This window comes from Drosophila biarmipes, chromosome 2R (assembly GCF_025231255.1).
Source record: "Drosophila biarmipes strain raj3 chromosome 2R, RU_DBia_V1.1, whole genome shotgun sequence".
Lineage (NCBI taxonomy): Eukaryota > Metazoa > Arthropoda > Insecta > Diptera > Drosophilidae > Drosophila > Drosophila biarmipes.
The window spans coordinates 11,555,457-11,569,183 of NC_066615.1; the positions used below are offsets into that span (position 1 = coordinate 11,555,457).

General features: G+C 45.7%; 1 protein-coding gene across 3 annotated transcripts; it reads right to left on the reverse strand.

Moving 5' to 3' along the window:
* Window positions 1-325: 325 nt before the first annotated feature.
* On the reverse strand, window positions 326-13,262 carry LOC108030112 (sodium-dependent neutral amino acid transporter B(0)AT3). Of its 3 annotated transcripts, XR_006367616.2 has the most exons (11): window positions 13,062-13,262; window positions 7,838-8,149; window positions 6,197-6,429; window positions 5,562-6,139; window positions 5,085-5,226; window positions 4,650-5,011; window positions 4,429-4,591; window positions 3,897-4,100; window positions 3,574-3,642; window positions 2,892-3,423; window positions 2,372-2,508 (listed from the first exon to the last, which is right to left on the reverse strand). XR_006367616.2 is itself a non-coding variant. In XM_044091684.2 (9 exons), the coding sequence occupies exons 2-9, from the start codon at window positions 8,106-8,108 to the stop codon at window positions 2,296-2,298; spliced, it is 2,166 nt and encodes a 721-aa protein (XP_043947619.1). In that variant the 5' UTR covers window positions 8,109-8,149; window positions 13,062-13,262; the 3' UTR covers window positions 326-2,295. The 3 variants fall into 3 exon arrangements, 2 of the variants coding, with proteins under 2 accessions (XP_043947619.1, XP_016958296.1); XM_044091684.2 differs by lacking the exons at window positions 2,892-3,423; window positions 3,574-3,642 and having other exon boundaries at window positions 326-2,508; XM_017102807.3 differs by lacking the exons at window positions 2,892-3,423; window positions 3,574-3,642; window positions 13,062-13,262 and adding an exon at window positions 12,877-13,038 and having other exon boundaries at window positions 326-2,508.
* Between the last annotated feature and the right edge of the window lie 465 nt (window positions 13,263-13,727).

Below are 13,727 nucleotides of genomic sequence, written 5' to 3' on the forward strand. Positions count from 1 at the left end.
CGGCCAACCGAAATAGCCAATAATGAAGGTCGAACTAGACAACTCCTTCTTCAGGGCCTCTGGAGGGCCTGGAGGGCCCGACTAGTCTAATCATATGTTTCCAAAACAAAACAAAGGAAACCGAAACTTTCCCCTAGGCGATAAGCCTAATCGGGAATTCGTAGCTCCCGGTCCAAGGTGCTTTGACCAGGGGGCCACAAACCAAATACGAGGCATTGTCGTCTATCAAGAACCCATAAAACCTGCGGATTCGTCTGCCGGGCATCAAACGTGCCAGCTGTGCCACAGTGGTACCCCCAAAAAGCCGAAATGAGAACACTCCAAGTTCGTTTGCTCTTCTTCAACTTAACGCACTAATCATGAAATATCTTTATTAATAATAATTTCTTGCGTACGGTATAATAATGTTTCATATAAGTATTCTTCTCCTTGCAGTGGCTTTAATACATTCAAATTTACACAAGTCCGGGGCTTTAGCACTACGACAATAATTGATATACAATATTTATAGTAGAGCTAGGTATATAGATTAATATGTACTGTATATATAGATTTAATGCTCGTATATATAGTGGCGTAAACAAGTAAACTTTACAATTAGGCATGGTACTGTGTATTTGGTTTCGGTTGCGTTTGCATTGCGAGGACTCGACTTCAGTGGACGAGGTGGGGGAGGGGCAACTAATTACTTGGGGGCCTCCTACTGTAAACGTACGTATAAATCTGCTGACTAATCGGATCCTTGATTGGAACTGCTCTGGATTGGCGGTGTACAAAATGGATACATGTCTCCCAAAAATAAGGTAAAAGTGGACAAAACTCCTGCTCTGCTATGGGGAAATCTACCGCGTCGGCAATTACAAATCGCTCTAAACTTGACGGGCCATATCATAAGTATATTTCTATATTTGTCTTATTGTCTTCAACGTTCTGCCGTCCGTCCTTTGCATTGACTTTGAGTACTTCGAAGTTCCATGTGTTTTGATTCAGTTGTCAGTAGTCGTTAGATATCAGTGGTGCTTTTGCCTTGCCCTTGCCTTACCGAAATAAGAGAAAGTTGGGGGAGGCTTGGGATCGTATGAGAACCATTTTGCGGAAACCGAATTGGAAATATGGCTGGGACAATCTTTGCAGGTATCCTGTGGAGTGAACTCAAGTGAACAATGGGGTGCCGCTTAACAACTAGTTAAATATTAGACGCTTTATGGTTTCCCTTCTTCGGTAGAACTTTACAACCACTAAAACTATTCACAGCAGTTATTTTCATGTTTTGTTTTCCTTGTGTAGCTCTGTCAGTGTGGGAAAATACTCTTGAGTGGCTTGAACGGGGAAAATAGATTGACTGAGTGACCTGGGGGGAGGGGATGAAGAGTCTTAACACCTAAACATTGAGGATATTATTTAGAATATCACACATTCCATGTATCTTTCTCTAGTCAATATAGTTAGTATAGGTATTTGTTTGTATAACTCAACTAGAACTCGAAGTGTTAATATTGTGTCTCAACGCTCTTAACCTGTTTGAAGTAATATTAAAGTGTGTAACTCCTTTGAGATTACGTACGCTAATTATAGGTCGGACGAGTTCTACTTGAGGTCGAAATTAAAACGGCATATCTCTACTAAAACTAAATGTTGAGTTTAACTCTTTGGAAATGCGCTGGCTAAGTCGACTATAAAGCGAATGCCGTCGAAGAGCAATCTCCGGGTGTGGCGGGAGTTCTGGGGATTATCGGGACTATCTGGTTTATAGGTGTTATCGGGATTATCGGAATGGGAGAGGAGTGCGGCGTGGGGATCGGAAATACTTTCAGTTTGTGTGCTCGAGTGTCTAATGGTAAAGCTTTAAGCATTCCAACTAAATGCTACGTAATCGAATTTAAACCTTTAGCAACCCGTTTTGGATAATACCTAACGTCCTGCGGCACATTGTACTCGTACATAGTTTTTAAAAGTTAGTTTAGTTTTTGTTTGGGTTTAGTTCAGCTTGTGTTAAAGTACGATTTAACAATTTTAGTTACGCACTCGAATGCAATTCTTCGGCTGTTTATTCTGGTAATTACTTAGATTAGATTTAAATTATGTTAAAATACTTATAGTAAATATTTATAAATGTTTGCGCTCAGCTCGGCACGCACTCTCTCCGCCCAACGCTCGTCTCAGCTAAACTAGTTCTTCACTTGCCTGGACCTGTATCTGTATCTGGACCTCTACCTGTATCTGTATCTGCATCTGCGTCTGTGTCTGCATCTTTATCTGGATCTGTATGTGCTTAGTTATCGGTTTGTGGCTCCTCTAGACATCGTACGCGCCCTTCTTGTAGTTGTTCTTTCTGCTTGTTGGCACATTGAGCGCGTTCGATGTCTTGGTGGTGGTCGTCGGACGCATCATCATCATCCGCATGGTCATGGGCTTGTCCTCCTCCTCGTCGTCGGAGAAATCGCTCTGGGTCTTCACGTGACCGCCGAGCGCCGGCCCACTGAAGTCGTTCTCGTCGTCCTCGTCGTCCTAGGTCAAGAGAAGAGGGGAGAACGGATGAGGCCACCCTTCAAGGTGTCAGGCAAACAAATGGACGCACAGCGTCCTCTAGGAAATCAAGAACTGCTTACGAAATCATAGTACATAAATCAAATGAGCTGACACCACGCTGCGTATACTCGATGTTCTACACAAGCTCAAGCGAAAGCTCTCTACACCAAAGCAGAATTTTCAAATGATAACGACTGGAAGACCAGTGGCAACTGTAGAGCAGATGTAAAGTAGATGTACATCCGCCGCTGGTTGCATGTAAGGATTTGAATCATACCAAAAACATTGAAACAATGAACAAACAAACGAACCAACAAACGAAATTTATATGGTAAAATACTGCTTAACCCTCGTTACTTTACCTGCGAATGAGCCACGATCAGCCGCCAATTGGATTTCTACTCGGGATCAGAACTGCCTAGATCTATGTACACTCATTGCCCCACTCCTGATCCTGAGCCCCATGCGATTTGCTAGTCGTTCCCTAAACTTAAGTTTTGTAAATAATTGTTCTGGCCTTTTCAGTTTTTCATCGGTTTAAAAGAGCTGCTTGCGATTGTTTTTCTAGCTACGATTAATTGCTGTGCGTTGATTAGTTCTTAGTGGTATTGAGTACAGGTAATTGCTTGGTAACCGAGGATGAGCAGTTGGTTTCTACTTGAGTCGAGGCATGTCCTTGGCTTTTTCGGTCTCTCTGGGTGTTCAGTGTTCGGTGTTCGGTGTTCTGTGTTCTGTGTTTCTGGGCCATGCAAAGGGCTTATGTGAACTACTTGTAGAGCTAGCCTAGTTCTATCTGGTTGCTGATCTCTTTGTGGGGTTCTCTAAAACTTGGCGCTGCCCTTGAGTTCGTATCCATGGCTTCGATTTCATTTTCGGTTACGGTTCGTTCTAATTCTAAAACATTGACCAATGAAAGTGGACACGGGAGCAGAGGGAAAGAAGAGCAGAGAATCGTGTGATTAGCCTTAGTGTTTCAGAGATGTGCAGGTGGCGATGGGATCGGGGATCGGGGCTTTTTGCTATCCAGGACGAGGCACAACTTACTTCAAAGTCTCCAATTGTGAAGCGTGTCGCCGCTAGTGAATCTTGCGGTGGCATATCCGGACTCATGTTCTGAACGACAATGGGCGTGAGTTTGGTTATGTATTCGGTATTTGGATGTAAGCATTGTCAGATAGGAAAAACAAGCGCAAGAGTGAGGAATGTATCGTTAGGTGAGAGAAAGACACAATTAGTCACATTTAATAGACCAAAAGAGAGATGGGCGTAATCTTAGCCTAGGAACACAACGAATGGTACAAAGAAAGCTCAAATCGAGACTGGATCGAAAGAGTTGTCAGCCGATTCGAGGGTGGGTCTGCACTTACATCGTCGTCGTTGTCGATCATCTCCTTGGTGGAGGCGGTCGTCTCGTTGCGCCGGATCGATCCCTGGTGGATGTCCAGGTCCACCTTCAGGCACTGGAAGCTGCGCATGAGGAACACGATGGGCATGGGCAGGACGCCGGCCAGGATCATGGACAGGGCGATGCCCATCACCCAGTTGGGGTAGCTCTTCTGCTCGATCATGCCCTGTGGAAAGGAAGAACTTAGTTAGAAAGGGTAAGGGTAATATCTGTTTAACCCATTCAAACCCAAATACATGTTTAGAAAGCAAGTTAAACCATAAGTTAATCTCAGCTAAGTAGAAAATGCTACTATAATTCCCCTTAAAAATTATACACATTTTGATCATTGTTTCTATACTATGTTGAACTCTTAAATATTTGTATACTATATAAAGAGGTAGTTTAATATCCTTATAATCTCTTCTCGTAATTTTATCTTAAACATATGATATGCCTAATGTCTTCTTAGATGCTCCACAAAATGCCTTTCGAAAGTACGCATTACCACTTACCAAATCGGCATTCCAGGCTCCGTAAGTGGGATTCCTGATGACCATGAAGACTACCGATGAGACCAGGATGCAGACCATGATGACAGGGCCAATGTACCGCCAAGTCCACTGCCAGTAGAGACCAGGTCGGTAACCAGTCATCTGGTAGATGTCCTCAGTGAAGCTGTGGGAAGACGTCTTTAGTGTTTCGGTCTCAACTATAGGAGCAATCCTAAGCTCACCGCTCGTGCCCGTAGATGAAGATCACGGCTATCATCTCCATGAGGGCCACCACGACGAGGCCAATGGTGCCGGCAAAGGAGTCGAACATCTTGAGCCAGTACTCGCCGGCACCTGTGCAGAAGATGAAACCGACAATGAAGCAGAAGAGACACACCACGCCGGTGACGTGCTGTTTCTTAACCCGCTTGATAATGTCAATGTCGAAGAGGGTGCACAGCATGCCCTCCAGGATGCCGATCTGCGAGCCCAGTCCCAGCGACAGCAGCATGGTGAAGAAGAGCACTGCCCAGAAGGGAGCTCCGGGCAGCTCCACGATGGCCTGGGTGAACACGATGAAGGCCAGGCCAGTGCCCTCGGCGGCCTGTTGGCAGAAATGGATGTGGTAAGACTCTAGACTCTGGATTGAAGGATCCCCCAGCCCCGACAGTACTCACATTGTCCAGTTCGTGGGCCAGACTGCACTCGCTCAACTGCAGCCTGGTCAGCTCGGTGCCATTCAGCATGGCCATGGTCTGCTCGTAGTTATGGGTCTCGTTCGCGCCCATCAGCTTATTCCTGACCAGGATGTCCGTATTACTGGGGGCGAGAAAAGGAGGAAAGGGTGAGCAATCAATGGAACCCGGTTGAAGTCGGTTAGAACCCGACAGAGAGCCGGTTCAAGAGCAATTGTGCATAACTCAAATGGGGTCCGTTAATTGATGCAAATTGACAGACACGACCGCGATTCCATATATCGATTCGAATATCAATGGATGGGCGCCGAGGTGCACCCACCGAGCCGGCGACTCATTGATACGCAAATAGATACAAAGGCAGTGGCCCTGCGCCGGTTACAACTGGTCAGTGTATGGATGACCCCTCCCAGTGGACCCACTGGTGCGTACGACCCACTCCCCGGCCCACTGACTCACCTGGCCACACAGCGGTCCACGTTCACGGTGGCCTTGAACCCGAGAATGGCGAATATGACCACGCTGGCGTAGATGGCCGTGACGGCGTTGCAGACGGACACCAGGAGCACATCCCGCACGCAGTTGTTCTTGGGCGTGTTGTAGCTCCCGAAGGCGATCAGGGAGCCAAAGGCCAGGCCGAAGGAGTAGAAGACCTGCGTGGCCGCGTCCAGCCACACAGTGGGCTCCAGTAGCTTCTCCACCTTCGGCGTGTACATGTGCATCAGGCCGGCTCCGGCTCCTCGCAACGTAATCCCCCGGATGAAGAAGATGGTCAGCACAATGTAGGGGAACAGCGAGGTGAAGTAGACCACTTTGCCGGAGCTCTGGATGCCCTTCATCACGATGAAGAAGACAATGGTCCAGGACAGCATCAGGCAGAGCACGATCCACCACTTGAGGCCGCCGGGCTCGTCCATTGAGGGGGCGGCATCCAGGGTGGTGCGGTACCAGAAGTACGTCGTCTCCGAGGACTTGGCGCACTCCTCCAGCTCAAAGCCCGTGCCGTTCAACGGACAGGTGGACCAGGGCAGCGGATACTATCGAGGAGTATAACGTTAGTATGGGGCGAATCCATTATCCAAAAAGCAACTCACCCTAAAGCTGTTGAAGAGGTAGAAGAACACCCACGTGATGATCACGTTGTAGTACAGAGCCACAAACAGCGTCACTATGCACGACGAGATGCCGATGCCGCCCAGCCAGGGATGGATGGTGTTCCACACACCCAGGGCTCCCAGTCGCATCCTCTGGCCGATCCCCAGCTCGATGAGGAACAGCGGTATGCCCTCCAGCACCAGCATGACCATGAAAGGTATCAGAAACGCACCTGAAACGGGGAGGCAGAGGGTTTAGTCTCACAGAAATACATAATAGTTAAGATACCTGTTTTATATCATATTATATTATAACTTTCTTAAGTGATATCTAAGTGATATACAATCCATAGATTACCTTAAAATTATTATTATTTTTCTTCCAAGTCTAGTAGTTAAACAATACATGTCCCAGTATCAACAAGATGTTTAGATAGATCTACTTCTAAAATATGTTTTCCTAGTTTTTTATTTTTCCGAACTGAATTTTAAATTTAAATTTTAAAAATGTTTTAAAGATAAGACAATAATAATTACATTTATTTCAAAGCGGGAATGAATAAGTAAATGTTATTATCTAAGGTAACAAAAGGAAACCAAATTCATTCAACACAAATTGTTATTCTTTTTGCTGTGCACCTTTGACTGACAGGTGACACAAAATCAATCCACAGCCAGCCGGAAATTTGCATTTCTGGCCGGGTCGGGAAATATCTGGTTGGCCAGCTAGAGAGTATTCGAACTTCGATGCCCGGTCACGCTGTCAATTGTAATTGAATTAAGACCGGGGTGGGGTTAAATCGCCATTAGAAATGTGCGTGCTCTTGCCTTGCGCCCCCGGCACCACCCACCAAGCACCGCCCACACCCAGCCCACCCAAGGCCATCAATTGGGCCCTTCCGCCGTCGAGTGCCCGGCAATTAGTGCACATTAAATCCCATAATGTTATTGTCAAAGCTGTGCACCTGATTAGCTGCATTCGCCCGCGTTGGCCAACTGATATTGGATATGACACATGTCGCCGGGCGCAGGGCGTGGCGGGGGTCTACCCAATTTCGCGTTATCGCTCAGGTGACCCGTGCAGTCAAACATTGATTGAAAATACTGCTCCGGCTAGCGCATTTCGCCCGGCTACCCGGTAATCCGAGGCTTTGCGAAAAATTCCATGCCAACGCTTTGGAAACTCATAATCGACTTGGTTTGGTAACGAAATAGCTAACATTTCAGGATTGATGTCATCAAATGTAATAGTAACTGATAAGTAATAATTATGATATCCAATATATTAAGAATATTATTAGGTAATAACATAAACGCCTGAGTTGTTACATTATTTCGATATCTAAATTCTTTATATTTACCCATGAACTTCTTAAATGTTGATATAATCTTAGTTTAAATCTAATCGTCTTATACGCCCTCTCATACTGATAGACTTCGGATCATACATATTCTTATGTTTTAAACTATTGATTCTAAACAATTTTTTTAGCTTGGATAGAAATATGGATATACATATGTTTAATAGTCTCCTTTTTGCGTAATAATAACGGGTAATCCTTTATGTATAACTATATCTTGTAGTGTAATAAATTAACTTGGTCCTGGATTAAACTCTATCCTTAAGATACTCGTACTCACCGCCGCCGTTCTGTTGGCACAGGTAGGGAAACCGCCAGATGTTGCCGAGGCCCACCGAGTAGCCGATGATGCTGAGGAAGAACTGCATCTTGCCGCTCCAGGCGGCCCGCTCCGGCTCATTGCCCGGGATGTCCACCGACTGCACGGAGTTGCGCTGCGGGGCGGTGAGCACGATGGTGACCCCGTGGGTGCCGTCGCCCCTCGCCCGGGTGTTCAGTGGCGCCATCTCGTGGCCGTTGCGCGGCGCATCGATGATTTTGGTGGCAGCCATCAACGTGCGGATTGCCCTGGCGAAGTATCCGTGGTTACCGTCTGCGGAAAAGTGGAGCAGTCGATTAGGAAGTGCCACGACTGGCGGGAAGGACTCCGCCCCAGACCCAGTGTTTGATCGATACTCCTCGAGTATCCATGTGTGCGGGCTGTTTGCTGTTTGCCCATTTGTGTGGCAGCGGCTCGTCCTTGAGACCACTTCTAGTGGCTGCTAACTCAATTTGCGTCCTAATTGTTTGCCATTAGGCGCTGGTTAATGGAAACTTTGCGCCGGCCCACCCACGCGCGCCTTCCTTAGCCCCCTTGTCAAGTTTCGCTATTTTATTACTATGCAAATTGGGTACAGTGCCAGGGGAATTCACAAACAGTGTATGTTCATTAGTTTTTCTGCAGAACATATTCAGACTGGGAAGTTGGTTTGCTAAAAGCAATGCACCTAAGATTATACTCGTTTTTTATGAGATTTTTTTTGCAATTCCTTCAAATGAATCTCAAACCTTGACTAATTTTTTATTTCAGTATTTTTCCTGAATTTTTTTAAAATTGAAATAATAAGAATTCCAGCTGAGAAATTTCGAAATCTATCTAAGCAATCAAAGTAGTCTTGGGATACATGGAATGCATTCATACCAAAAATATATCTAAGAGATGCGACAATATAAAATCAACGTAAACATGGGGATATAAATACATTTTTGTTTTTTTGCATCTATCCCATAGCCAACATAATTCTGCCTGTGTAGCAGGCCCTCATGTGGGGGGTCAAAGGTTAATTAGATCCTTAGTTTCAGCAGTAAACAAGCAGGCAGCTCCGAGGACTGTTTACGAGTCACTAACCGCCCCAACCACCCGCCGAGAACGTGACTTCCTGAACCTTGTTGCTCGGTGTAGGGGAGGGCCAAAATTTTCGACAACACCGCAGAAGGTCGTTGTAAATTGAAAGAGCAACTAAAAGAGCAACCTGGGTGGCGGAATTAAGAGGGGTGGGCCTTGGGGTGGCCCTACCCCTGGGGGCATCTATGTGGTGGCCATTTACTTGGAGGCTCGTCCTCTGTTGCTGACGTAGTAAATTAGGGCTAGAGAGCAGCAGCGGACGGCGCGAGAGCCATGGGTGTGTTGTCGGGAGCACGGGCAGCAGCTGTGTGGCAAGAAGCAGCAATTCACCACCGCGGGAGAGTGCAAAGCTCTGGCGAGCTTTTGGCGTCCTGCCGCTTCATTGATGGCCTTCGCGGGGAAGGGGTTCCTCGGGGGTGCGGAGTGGTTCCTGGCCATACATGCTCGGTCTATTCTTCCACATCTTGCGTATACGTAATGTGCTATGACGTCTTTTGATGGCTGCCTCATTTTCCAATTGCGTTTTCCGCCTGCCCGCGCCCGTTCGGGTAAATATTTACCCAGTTACGCCCACAAAGTGTATCTTGTAGTCACAGATGCAGAAACCAAAAAGTACGCCCCCAGCTGGCAAGTGTCTCTGATTAAATTGCAGGGAAACGAGCAGTAATCAAAGGACGCAATATGCACTTGGCCGCACTTTCCACACGCTTGCCCCCGCCGCGCTGCCGCTGGGAAAACTCTCGTCCTCTGATTACACAATCTGATTGCTGTTACGTAAACCAGAGTGTGAAAACATTAAAGTCCTGTGATTGTTGTGCTGTTGCTTTCCACGTCGCAGTTAGGTGGGTGGATGGGTGGTCTCGTTTTTTCGCCTTCAATCACCGGCGTTTCTAAGTAAAGCTCTGGTAAGGATGTGGCCATGGCCCTGTCATTGGGTTGGGTTAAAACACTTGGCCCTCCCGCGCACACCGAACGAGGTGCTGAACACAATGCTTATTTCATTGCCGTAGGAAATTACTAAATGAGGGTCAAGACGGCAGTGACAGCAGCCCATTAAGGAATAGGACTTCCTGCTTATATAACTCGCGGACTTAAAGCTGCCAATCCATCTGTTTCGCATCTAAGTGAATGGAAATTTACCGAACAAAGCTACCCCAAAACGCATACCCAGGTAGAAAAGCTTAGGTCCTGGGCTAAAAAAAGGACAAGAACCAATTGCGTCGTGGCGAAAAGGTTACTCACAAAAAACGGCGAGTTCATCCCCCTTCGTCTCGCGGCCAGGGGTTAGGGGTCAGGATAGCCGAGTTTAAGCTTAAAGTGCCCTCGAAATAGCTCGGAAAAAGGGGGCGGGGATAGTGAAAATAAAACAAGTAGGCGAATCTGATGACTTGGCGTGTTGCAGGCCAAATCGATAAGAACGGCTTTGCGGGTGAGGTGGAAATCAAAGGGAAAGCCAGCTGTCTCTTCCGATTTCTGCATAATTCATGCCATTCGATTGCCAGTGAAATGCACTCTGTTTACGCAATCGATTTTGCACATTTTATGGGCTTTTGTTTACGCTGCGCCGTAATACATTCCCTGCGAATCGCTCAAAAGTATTTCCTGCTGAGTTCGAAATACCATATAGCCATATTTGTGGCTATTTTGGGAACCACTCGAGATATAAACAGAGAGGGATTGCGCAAGTTGTTTGCTGGCTGCCAATATGCAACTTGTGCCCTTTGCTCTTGCGAATTTATTTTGGCCATCGTTTGGCGCCAAGTCGAGAATTGCGCCGAAAATCTGCGAGGACACTACGAGGACCAGAAGCCACCCCCACTTCCGTTTCCGCTTCCCAATGACCTTGATGCTCAGCCTTCGATGCATTCGAGTTTGGCGGTAGTCGCCGCTGTAGGTTTCCTGGAAAGCGGCGACTACCGGACGGTTCAGGAAGGGGTAACATTTGGAGGCACTTTAAACAGACAATGGGGATCCCTTCCCCCTGCCCCACTGGGTGTTGGATTACACCTCCCCAAGCCCCCGGATTCGGGTTGTTTACGCATGCATAACCTTGGTCAGCTGCTGCTCGAAGAAAGGAAGGTTTGTTTTGCAAAAACATTATGTAAATAAACGCTGCTGATGGGCTGGCTGAGGTGGAAAGTTTCCATGTATTTTGGCATTTGAAGCCCCCATTAGGTCTCATTTTAACAAGGAAATCACTATGTTGATTTTGCAATGTTGTTTAGAGTTATAAACAGTTTTCCTTTCCTTCTGTAATCTAAATTTTATTGTTTGTTTTGGTTTTTTACTATTTAGACAAACATTTTCATAGGTATACTGACTCACCCCTATTGACTTAAGTTCCTTGGTAATAATAATAAAGTATACAAATAACAGAATATCAAATATATTTACCAAAGGTAAACACATAAACTTCCGATGTTAGATACTACACTGGAAAAATGTATCAACTGTGATGTAAAATAAACTTGAGGTTCGTTTTTGCCACTTTATATGTTAAACAAATTTTAACGATTATTATTTAGTTATTTTATTTAAAATCTTTTTACGAGATTCATACTGTTATTAATAGGAGCTAAGCTGTTATTGATTTTTTTTAATTGTAATTTACTAATCATGACTTCTAAAACACTTTAAATTAATATTATGATGGTAATTTGTATTAGCTTTTTTGTCAAACAACCAGCCAAAAAGATACCCAACTTAGGGCGTGGTGGGGCGTTCTGGGAGAAGTAAAGCCAACCCCTTTCTCGATTTTAATATTCCTTTGTGCGTCTTAACCTTTTGCCGCAAGCTGGCAATCGATAAGAGCCAAGTGCCCAAGTCCCAGCCCAAACAGATCATTAATTTTTCACCAAGCGAAGTGCGCTTGGCCAGATTCAGGCGACCAGTGCAGTTGTCTGGCCGAAAAGATTGCCAAAATACCAGGGTACCAGTACCTTATATAGACCCCATATCAACCCATCGTACATTGTCTCCAACTTTCGCTCTCGCCAGGGGTGGGGTGGGAGGAAGAGAGAGAGCAGGGAGGAAACACAATGCAATCAGACAGGCACAAAGTTCAATTGCTTGTGCTTTCCATTTTTTGGCACAGCATCAACTGCTGGCCTGTTGAGGTCGATGGGGAGGGTGGGGGTGAGCTTTTGTGGCCAAAACATCCCCTCGGCCAATGCCATTGCCAGCCCCAATGCATTTTGCCAGAATCTCCAAAAAAAAGAGAACCTCAAATGGTTTTTAAGGCTTAGAAGGACTCTCTATAATAAGATAACATACGTTCTTTTAAAGAAAACCTGTTCTTAAAAGCATGAAATCAATAAATAATGAAAATATTGCGAGTTTTTGCTAAAATCGCAAAAAATAGAATTCACCTTAAATGTTTTTTTAAGGTTTTCTATGACTAAAAAGCTTTAAGGAAACTTGTTTCCCAGTACAATAAATCAATAAATGAAAAGAAATAAATTAAATTAAAAAAAAAGGATTATTAAAAAAACTTTATTTTAAATTTTGAATCCGATTAGAGTGAATAAAGTAAAATAAATATAGGGATTTCTTTTAAGGAAACGTTTATAAAAATATAATAATATATTACAACCCTATTCTTGGAAAGCGTGAACGAATAAAATCGCTCAGAGAACCCAATTAAGAATTTTTGTTTACGCTGGCTGTTCGGCCAAGTGATTAATCAGTGAATGTGTTCCCCTGCCAAAATCAGATTCTGTTTTCCCATGTTCACAATGCACTGCACATAGGTACTTTATGTCAACGTGCAAAGTTGAATGTATTGCCCATTTTGGCACTTTGTTGCTTTTCGGAATGCGAATTCGCTTTGAATGCGCAAAAATGCAGATTTTCGTTGGCGCTAAGGGCACGAAACAAATGGAATTAACATAAAGCTAAGTTCAGTGTTTTCGCGGAAATCCACGTGCATCCCCAACCTCGAGTTTTTGCGACAGAATCCGGCAGATAGAGATGGGGGAGAGAGAGCAGAGCCTGGCTGAGAGAGAGCGAGAGAGCGCGAGCAGGACAGGGAGGAAGTCCTTTGGATGTGTGTAGATTTGTGCGTGTGTTGGTGGGCAGGACACGTCAGGCAGAAAGTTTCGCCTTGCCTTTTGCTCCGTACCGAAGTTTGTCTTGGCTGTGGGCTTGCAATTCCTGGCTGCTCTTCAGCGACTTTTCACACACACACACTCGCGCGCCTGGGAAAATCAGCGATTTTCCTCGATTTCCGCCTTAGTCCAGCTCAACGCCCGATATCAATTTCGTTCGCCGAATTTCTGCGTTTTTCACGGAGCTTTGCTCGGTTTTCACGACCGTTGGTTTGTGCTTTCCGCTGTTAAATGAATCCAAATCGCTTGGCGCCGCGCGAAGCTCGCGGACTGGCGTGGTGGGTTGGAATCAGTGGTGAGTTCGCCACCACCAGCGCAGGCCCACTCGCACACGCACGCACACTCTGCCACGGTCGCAGGACTCTGCATGGAAATTTTCGGCTGGCAGCGGACTTAAATTGGGCAAAGCTTCACTTTCATTGATTGCCGCACGCGGAAAGGAGGCCAAAAGCTGCAGGAGCACGTGGCTTTTCGGGGGTTGAAAGTTCGAATGCCGCCGCTACCGCCTGTTGGTGGTGGTTGGGCAGGACACAGGAGGAAGAGAGCAAAAGAGCGTGAAGAGCGAATTGAGGAGAGCAGTTCCTCAAAGCGGGAAGGGTTAAAAGATCTATAAAAATGTTAAATAATCTTGAAGATCGGGCCCTTGCATCCTATAAATCCTTTAGAAATTTCGATAATTT